General features: G+C 50.7%; 1 protein-coding gene across 1 annotated transcript in view; it reads right to left on the bottom strand.

Moving 5' to 3' along the window:
• Window positions 1–3412: 3412 nt before the first annotated feature.
• The window catches only part of STX6 (syntaxin 6), a 50541-nt gene continuing 43782 nt past the window's right edge, over window positions 3413–10171 (bottom strand). The window contains exon 8 of the mRNA XM_006048603.4: window positions 3413–9144. Within this exon, the coding sequence (XP_006048665.1) occupies window positions 9068–9144 (77 nt within the window). The 3' untranslated portion in view covers window positions 3413–9067. The remainder of the gene's footprint in view (window positions 9145–10171) is intronic.

Below are 10171 nucleotides of genomic sequence, written 5' to 3'. Positions count from 1 at the left end.
CAAAATGGGTTTCCCTGGTCACTCAGTCAGTAAAGGATCCACCTGCAATGCAGGAGACCCAGGTTTGATCCCTGGGTCAAAAAGATCCTCCAGAGAAGGGAATAGCTACCCACTCCAGTATTCTTGCCTGGAGAATTGCAAGGAAAAGGAGTCTGGCAAGCAACAGTCCATGAGATCACAGAGTCAGACATGACTGAGAGACTAACACACTTAGCCAAAGATACTGTTAGGTGTATCCCTTGAGAAGGAACCAGGACCCTGCTGCAAGGCTGCACAACTGTTTCTTGACTGTTTCTCCTTGTGTCTCTCTTCCATTTCTTCCCTGATTACCAGCTATTTGAATCTGCCCTTTGGAACTCAGGGAAGGGCATGGAGGCTGGAGTCTGTTCCCTACAAGCAAGAAAAGGGGGACAGAAAGGCTTCCATGTCCAGGAGCCCCACTGGGTCCTGATCAGTATCAACCCCTGCATGCTGACTATGGCCCCCTCTGCTTAATTCCTGTAGAATCTCATCTCAAGGGCTCTTCCTTGCCGTTCTTGCCCCAGGGAACTGCTTATTTATCCTCCACCAAACTTACCTGGCAACAACTGGACTTCCCTGGTTCATCTGCCCACTTCCCCCCACAGGCTGTCACCTGATCCCCTTCCTTCCCTCCCTCTCCATTATCCTCTCTGAAGTTTCCCTTTCTTCTAGACAGCCAGAGCACCTGCTTGAAAATGGCAACAGCCTTCCTTGGCAGGCAGCTCTGCCCAGCTCTCTCAGGCTGGGGTTTGGCCAGGTCGCAGTGCTGGGTGCCGAGGAAGGGGCTGCTGCAATTGGCTCTGACACTCTGCCCACAGAGCCAGGCCTTAACAGCTGTCCTGCCAGGCCTGGAGGGTATCCGGGCTCTCCAGTGGATGCCCAGCTGCCTGCTGGGCCTGCCTTTGTCTTGCCCTTCTGCAATCTGGACTCGGGCCCCGACTCACAGTGTGAAGCTGCCCTTAGGGGTCTGGCCCAATGCCGGGCACCGGGGAGAGGCCTTCCCTGTCCTTGGGATACCCAGGGTGGAAGCAGCTACAGCTGTGCTTAGAGACAAACCAGTGTACCAAGGGCTACAATGATAGCCCCAGGCAGGTGGCCCCATCGCACCTGGTGAGCAGAAAGGCTTCCCAGGAGAGGCAGTCCCAGACTCACCAGCTTCCCTCCCAGCTCAGTGTTGTCTCAGGAACAAGGAGCGCTGGCAGCCACGGGGCGCATGGTGACCTTTGGATGCCACAGCTTTCTCATCCTGTGCTCCTCAGCCTGTCTCCAGGCTTTTCTGAGTTTATATAATGAGCTTGGCTCACCTATTTTTTTACACATTTCCAGCCAAAGGAACAAAAGCTTCAGAACATTTTATCAGCAAGGCTGACCTGCCTGAGGTCCTTGACCAGATTTCTTGAACTCTGCAGTAGGCTTATAGGGTTTGAGTTATGGTCAAGTTCAAGGTGGCGGGTGTCCATCAATACCATCTTCGGCACTTCTAGTCCCGTGCTTTCACCTGCTGCTTGCTTGTACTGCAAGTTATTTGAGCCTTCTGCTTCTCCTCAGTTTTACCTGTTTCTCCGGTTAGAACAACGGCTTGGTGAGAGAAACATCTGCTCACAACCCCTGAAACCTGGACAGTGACTCCTCAGAAAGGCTGCATCATCCGTCAGAACTTGGTTCCCATTCTGTCATACAATGGTTGTAATCTTGGGGAAGATTCGTAATTGCTCCATGCCACAGTTTTCAGACATTAAAATGGGCCTTAACAGTATTTCCCTCATGGGGTTGTGAGAATAAACAGAAACAGTCTCTCAGGCCTTGGTCATGTCCCTCAGGCCTTGGTCAAAGACCAGCTGGCGTACCAGATTATCATCAAATATTGGCCAAAAGTATTAGCTTTATTAGCTACTAATGAGATAAAAAATTTTGGAAGTTTGCTCTCCTGGAAGAGTTGATGATCCTTCCCGAAGGCTGCCCAATCTTGTGAGCTTTTGTGAACGGAGACAGAGCCATTTAATGGTGCACATCAGGGTGGACAGAGACTGGGAGGGAGGAAGCGGCCCTGCAGAGGTCAGAGAGGCTGGCTTTGGGAGTCCACGTTCCAGTCCAGGGTGACTTCGGGAGCCCCCCACTCCCTCCCTGAGAGGTGGTGGTGGGGTGTTTGTGCTCAGGCTCTGCCTGTACCAAACAGGGGCCACAGCTGCGTTCTGGCTGCCAGCACCTTGTGGGGGGTGGAGGGGATCCCTGTTCCCAGACAGCTGGCACCCGGGACGTTCCGAGGATGGGGCACACTTTGAAATGTGTCCTCCTCGACAGTGAAGACTCCGTGGTGGCACAGATGGTCTGCCCTTCCCGGGGCTTCCGTTTGTGCCTCTAGCATTGCCTTTTAACATTCCCAGTGTGAGTTTTGTGTAAAACTTGCAGCCAGTGGGACCTCTGGAACAACAGCAGAGCTGGGAGTAGGGTCAAGGTGCTGCGGGAAGAGGACCTCTCGGCCGTGGGGATGTGTGTCTCCCCTCAGTCCATGCCATGGGGTCCATGTTGTCCCCTGAGCTGTGGGGAGGTGATTGGCTTTATCAGGAGATACGTAGACCCATTTCCTCCCCGGGAAACAGTTACTGTAGCTCTCAATAAGCAGGCACTCCTCTCATAAGGCTGTATGTTGACTCGCCTCTGCCCCTTCTAGTTATCAGGTCAGGGGGTCATGAGGCTGAGGACTCGGGAAGCACTGCTGGGCCCACTTCCGAGCAGGGTGCGGGGGACACGTACACGGCTCTGCCCCTCACCAGCTGCGGATGGACCTTGAGAGACTACTCGTGTCCAACTTTCCTCATGTGCAGATTTGAGGTAAGACTAAATGAGGAAATTTCTCCAGTTCACACAGGCATTTCCAGTACTAGATGCGTTAACAGAAGGTACTAGAACAGTGCCTGGCACATACACAGAACGTGCTCAATCTGAGGATGATGGCAAAAGAAGTGAAGACCCCGTCCTTAATGAGCTCACACAGCCCGACCTTGTCCCACAGAGCTCAAGGCAAGCTCTTCTGACTACCAACTGGCATGGGCAATATTTTTGTATGCTAACACTTCAGTGAACGGCAAGTCGGGGACTCGATTCCTTTGTGTTATAGTCTCTCTGACCCCCAGGTGCTTCATCCCAACTGAAACGGTGCTGTATGAATGCATAGTATGGCTGGCTGGGGGTTTAAGAATTCATATATAACTTACTCAGCCAGAGAAAACAATTTAGAACTCACATCTCACACCAGCCACAAACTTTTCCTACCCCAGCCATATGCACAGGTTCATGTTTATTAGTGCAAGCAGGAGGAGGAGAGGCAGCTGTGTTTTGGTCTGAAAAGAACTAAAAATAAAAACCAACCAAATCAAAAACCAGGACAAAGTTCATGGTCTCTCCATTTCTCTTTAATACTGAACAGTATTCTTTGTACAGTTGTAACATGATTTCAAGAGTAGAAGTAAACATTACTGATAAACTTCTGGGTGTAAAAATATCACTTTTAAGGATGGCTAGTGGAGGCTTTTTTAAACACAAGTATTTTTCAAAAGTTTTCAAGTTTATTGTGTCATCAAATTTTAATGTCAGGATTAGAATCAAGGCCATGAAGCTGTTTTATTTTACAACAGTGGTTTACTGTAGCCTAAATTCCACAATGCAGGGAGCAGTGGTTCTCAAACTTGGGTGGGCATCAGAATCCCCTGGAGGGCTTGATAAACAGCCCACTGCCCCATCCAAGTCAGTGGGTCTGGGGTGGGGCCCGAGAATCTGCATTTCGAGCAAGTCCCCAGGGGACGCAACCACCACTGGTCCCACTCCACACTTGCTGAGCTACTGCATAAAGGAAGCGAGACCTACCTACAGCGAGGCTGGAACTGCTGGCCCCGGGCTCTGACTGTTCTCCTGGGGTGGTGGAGCTGGGGCGGAAGCACCATCTGGAAATCACCACGGCTTTTGCATTTCTAATCACTGATCTCACTACTTTCATTTGTACCTCTAGCTAATTAAAAATAAAATGCTTTAAGGTTATTTATCCTTGAAAGAAAAAAAAAAAATGGTTTAGTCCTGCTGAGCAATGCCATGTATTACACAACTTTTAATTACACTAATTTCTGATTACAAGTGAGCCAGTGGAAGCATATTTCCACTTACAAAACCCAAATCCATCATCATTTACAGCTTGCTTGCTTTGGCCCTCTCCTGGTTGCCAGGCCACCCCCCACCCTGGGTGTTCTCCCAGCCCGGGTCAGTCAGGACGTCATCACGTGATGCTCGCAAGCAGTTCCAGTGCCTTATTAGTGGGACACCTGCCTGGCCTCCCCTCACCCCGCACAGACAACAGGGTACACACACTGTTTTCCTGAGGATTAGGACGGCTGCCTGTCCTGGAACCGACCAACCGTGGGGTCACAATTCCCATTCAGTAGCCCAGTCTCAGCCAAAACCTACTTTCTGCAGAGCAGGAAAAGAACTCCCTGAACTTGGTCCCACCCCGGGGCTGCCAGAAAGCTGGGCTGGAGCAGGGCGCTGGGCTGCCGCCAGGGAACAAGCCTGCGAGCTCTGGTCTGCGGACAATGAAGCTGGGTGGTCTTGTTTCTAATACCCTCCAGATAATCAAGTGGCTTCAGGTTGGATAAGTCGTAACTTTTAAGAAAAAAAAAAAAAAAAAAAAGGCAAAATACACTTTGTCACAAAGGGTCAGGACCATGAAATGTTCGTGTGAAGCCCAAGCAGCAGGGCAGGCGCCTGGATGCTGTCTAAGCACAGTTCCCCGCACGGCCTCGGGGAAGGGCGTTTCTGGACACAAGTCACATGCGAAGCAAAATAGCACCAACACGTTAGCTTGCATCAGAGGGAAGCCAAGTTCTTGTCCTTTCTTTCTCACCTCCCCAAGTGTCTGTCCTAGTAAAGAGACGGTAATACCACCTAACAAAGAGCTGGCAACCCACGGACACCACAGCAACACGACCCGAGCGCCACTGCAGCATTCAGAGCCTTGTGTTCACCCAAAAGCAGAAGCTGTCCAGTGGCTGAGCTCGGTGGGGAGCGCAGGTCGCTACAAGCCTACGTCCCATCACTGAGGTCAGCCTGTCCCAGACAGTGGGTGGGCTCCCGGTGCCAAGTCTGGACTGCAACCCACCCAGTGACTCCCGTGTCTGCTGAGGGAGCTGAGAGTGCGTCATCTCTCCAAACATGAGGACAGCTAAGTGACAAAGTCCTTCTGAGTCTTAACACCCCAGAAGTCGGCTAGCTTGGAGCTTTGGCCTCCAGGTTCACAGCAGGGCTGTTCTGGTCTCTGAAGGCTGTTCTCTTCTCGACTCAGAACTTTCCTGGGTTTCTGGACTCAACAGCCGATAGCAGTCAGCAGTCTCTCTGGGAGCGTTATCAGGCAGACCAAAGGAGCTCCCTGGTTTCAGCACAGGCTGGGAGCTGGGTACAGGTAACCAGATGGGGCAGAAAGGCTACCTCCTCCTGCCGGGAGTGCCCCCCCCCTGCCGCCCCAGAGACGTAAAGGCTGGGAGGGGGAGGCCGCAGGGTCCTACCCTGGGCCCCATACTCACGCCTTGTGCTCAGGCACGGGGCTGCCTGACTACGGGGCCTTGTGGCTTCACCTTCTCTCTGCACTTGATAGACAAAGAACAGTCTTAAAAAAATTTCTTTTTTCCTTAAAAAAACCTGGAAGGGGGAGAAATGCCAGTGAGAGGAAGACAAAGAGGGAGCACTGGCAGTACTGTGTTCCATATTTTAGAACTTTAGCTTTCTAGACAGTCCGAATTTTGTTTACAAATTTGTCCTGTGTACAAGGTAACACCAAATGGTTCAAATTCCAGCGTGGAAAAGCAACTCGTATTTATCAGTTGGTTTTAGATCTTCGGATGCTATGAATTCTCGAGAAAGGTGGTAATGGTCTCACTTGACAGCCAGGGAAATAACCAAAAGAAAAATCTTGGCTCCGCCACTTTCACTTACAGAAGGTAAAACGCTTCAGAGAGACAGATTTCTGCTGGAGTTAAGGCTGCGTTTCTCTTCGCAGCCCTTAATCTCACGAGGTGAGAAGGAGTGGAAGTTGCCAAGTCGTTGGCTACCAGACCCATCAGTCTGTCTAACTCTGGCTAAAAGCAGAGAATAATGGGCAAGTTACCAAGCTTCTCCCCCAGCTCTGGCGTGAAGAGCCTCATGTAACACACATGCTGTGACATCCAATTGCCATGCGGAAGCAGCATACAGAGTGCGTTTGTGATTTTTCACAGTTCACACAAAGACAAGATCAAAAACCAGGACTAAGAACTAAAGGTGTTTTGGTTTCCCAGCTGGATTCCTGCTCTGGCAAATTCTTTCAGTGGATCATTCCCCCATTCTACCCACCCTGCCCAACCAATTGATCAGTAAAATGTTCTTCCAATAAACAGAAATTGAGCTCTTTCTGTTATCCATCATATCCTGCCAGCTTTTTTAGCAATGATGAGTATGAATGAAGTACATGCTGAGGAGGGCAAAGGCCCCATGGCTACCGGAAGTGCCTTTGAGCCTCATGGAGGTATTGTAGGCATCTGCTCCACCCCCATTCCACCACTCAGGGCCAGCGGACCACTGCAAGGAACTCACAGCATTAGGTCACTGATGAGGAAACATTTATCCTTAGAAATGAATCTAAGCCCCTGGCATGCTCTGTCTGCCACAGTCTGGAATTTCACTGGGGAGCCTTCAAATGAACATTGGTCTGCAGTGACTGCCCAGTCCTGATATACAACAGCCAGGGTCAGACCCAGGATCAGGTCAGCTGGGGCTGTGCATCTGACAAACACATTAAGAGGTGGCCTATCAGAGAACAGCTCCTCCAAGGTCAGAAAGACAGGGAGAATGCTGCACTGCCCAGATATATTAAGTAAACTTTCGAAATAGTTTCCTCTTCAGTCTGGTCTGCAACAGCCACAGTCTAGCAAACACCTTAAATGAGCAAGTTTGCCAACTCTCAATATCCCCAAACAGTTAGTAGTTAAGCCTTGGCATCACAAAACTTGGTCCCTGAAGCCTGGGGAGAATCTTACTAATGACCAGCGTGTTCCCAACAGGCCCTGCAGACATGATGTCAGTTTCGAAGGACATGGTCAATCTGGTAACACCCGGAGAACAGCATGGCGTTTAAACAGGGCAATCGTGTAATTCATCAAGAAGGGGCTGCTTTGTGTAACACGGAAGGTGGGGATCACAGTACTGAGACAAGGTCCACATGGATGTTTAACAAAGACATTTTAAGGACCAGCTGTGTCTTTGGCTTGTAGGAGACTATTTTAACAAGCTCAAAACTTGGAGAAGTAATCTAGTACCCTATATCTGAAGCCATTTGTAAAAATCACTTTTTTCCCTAATTTGAAAAGAAATAACTTACATATCAAGTAGAGTGGAGTGTAAACGTGGATGTCAACCTCCCTTTTAATTCTATAAACCTGCTTTCAGCTTTTCATCCACAGGCAGATTTCCTGACCTACCATGATCCTAAACATGAGAAAATACCCTTCTTTAAAAAAATTGTTATGAGAATTTATTCCAAAGTGCAATTCAAGAGTTAGCTGGGCAAGTACATCACTGCAAATCACACACACACAAAAGGGAAAACAGAAGCTCGACACAAACAAAAAAACAAGATACAAACAAAACAAGGGGGAAAAAAAAGTTAGTGTGCTGAGGAATGGACCCCGAAAGATGAGGAGACAGGAGTCGAAGCCAGAATTCTGCCCAAATGCTGCTTCACAAGTGCAGAGAGAGATGGTGGGGAGGGACCGGCAGCTGCCATAGCCACACGCTGGCTCTGGGCTCAGCTGCTACTTCAATCCTAGGTTTTCATCAGGGAAGTTATAAAAATATATACACATGTACACTGGAGGCATTTTAAAAGTCACCAGAAGCTTGGAGTGTATAGTGTCTCAGCAGAGTCAGCAACTAAAACCCAATGAAAGCATCTGTCATTTAAATCCGGAAGGGCTCAGTTATTTGAATGGATGATAAACCACATCGTCTTAGGAAAGAAGGAACCATGTTCACCTACCCATCCTTGCAATTACAGGGTAAGAAAAATCTGGTCCAGAACTAGCCTTTTTTGACATTATGGTTTCTGGTAATTGTCATTAATGTACTGACCACTCCCAGCCCTCAAGGCGGAGTGCTGCTGGAATAAAAACTGCCGGGACGCCACCCTGGGACCTCAGGCCACTCACGTGAGCCGCTGAGCCGCTCATTTCAGGGTCCCCCTAGGAATGCAAGTTGCCCCTCTGGGGAGGTGGCTGTATGACAGTGGCATGAATCCAGCCAGGGCCTGACCCCGGCGACCTCACCCGCCCTCCGCAGCTGTGCCCTGCTGCTCCGTCCTCCCTTTAATTCAAGCCACAAGTTGCCAGCAGCCCCAAAGCCCAGTGCTTTTCATTCTTTTCCACTGGTTATTCCTACCACAAAAAATAGCGCCTAGAGAAGCACTTTCACCCTAGCACTTACCCCTGCAAAACCAATCACTGCATCTTCTGTCACAAAGTACTTCTGAGCTCTCTGTCCCCACCAACCACCAGCTCTCAGGGGTGAGACAGCACTGCCTCGACAGGACGCGAGACCCATCCAGGCACCCACACCCCCATAGGTGTTTCTGCAGTGGCCAGCGCGAGCCGTCTGAGGGGCGAAGGGTCTGCACGGGAGAAAAGAGCTGCCAAAGATGGATGGAATGAGCGTCAGCCAACATGAGCCGAGTCCGCGAAGTTTTCTGGATTCCTCGAAGGCCATCCAGGGGGAGCGAGTTCCGGGGGAGGCAAAGCAGAGCCAGCTGTCCTCAGAATGGGAGCCGGGGAGCCAGGAGTGTGCAGTCCTCGACTTCCTGTGCCCACTGGCCCTCCCCACACTGGGCTGGAGGCGCTGTCTCCACAGTGGGGTCACGGAGAGACAAGTCAGCTCAGGCTGTGCTTCCAGGAGAGGGCTGCGAGGAGCGGGCCGCCGCGCGCTGCTTCTCCCTGTCCCCCGGGGTGTGTGCAGCAGGAAGCGAGCCGGGGCCCCGCCGTCACAGCACTAAGAAGAGGACCAGCACGATGAGCAGGACCACGAAGAGGACTGCGATGGCACACCACTGGCGCCGATCTGGAAGGCAGGACACGAGGGTCAGCCTCCCAGGACCCGACCTTCCCCAGGACACGGTTACAGGACAGTTAAGGCAACACCTGGGCATGCAAAGGGCAGAGAATGGGCAAATGATGGCAAAGAGAGGCCCCAATTTGCCCGGGCACCTGGCACTAGACCGCTGCTGTTCCTAGCCTGCCCATACCCCGAAAGCCAGCCTCGTAAGAAGTACTGGCTTTGTGTCCCAGCTCTCTTAAGATCTACGGCCTGCAGCTTTCCGCTGGCGGTTATCACATCCCTGGAAAAGGTGTTGGCATTGGTGTTACAGGTCAAAGCTCATCCGCTTTAATGGCCCACCAAAGTCACATCATTTAAATAATAATCATGGTCTTTTCTCAAGGAGCACGATGGGAGGACAGAAAGGAGATGAAAGCTGCTGGTGGTCACTTCAGGAAACAAAAAGCTGAAAAAGCAAGCTGTAGTGATCATGGGTGTGTGACGGGCTTCACACCATCCTGGGCAAGAAAGATCGCTTTAACCAGTATTAAAGTAACTGACATGAACATCTCTAAGTCAAAGTGGAATGTCTTTTCTGAAGCTTTCTGCCCTACTCACAATTTACAACAGGCGCAGGAAACAAAGTGGCCAGAGCCCATCTAAGTGACCCCAGAGCATGGTGGCCCCGAGGGACAGATGAGAGCAGGGCCCCCCCAGTCCTTGCTGAGTGCCCCTAACTCACAGGGCTGCCGGAGGACCACGTAACACGAGTATCCGCACCCTCTGTGGGCCCACACTTGGCACAGGATGCTGTCGTCCTCAGGATGCGCCCTTTGCTTGGGCAGATGTAGGAAGAGCAAGCCGGCTCCCCACAGAGGACCCCTGCCATTCTGCACAAAAGGTCAAGCTGAGATTAAAGCCTGTGACACTGGAGCTCAGCTGCTAGAAGTAAGATAAGAGTTCTGTTTAAGTAGAAGTAAAAAGGTACCCCTCCCAATTCATCAAAAGTTTATTTGAAAGATTTTAGCACAACACTACTATTGAGAATCAC

This window comes from Bubalus bubalis, chromosome 5 (genome assembly GCF_019923935.1).
Source record: "Bubalus bubalis isolate 160015118507 breed Murrah chromosome 5, NDDB_SH_1, whole genome shotgun sequence".
Taxonomy (NCBI): Eukaryota; Metazoa; Chordata; class Mammalia; order Artiodactyla; family Bovidae; genus Bubalus; species Bubalus bubalis.
Note: the sequence above shows the minus strand (reverse complement) of the source record. Positions and strands in the feature narration are given on the sequence as shown.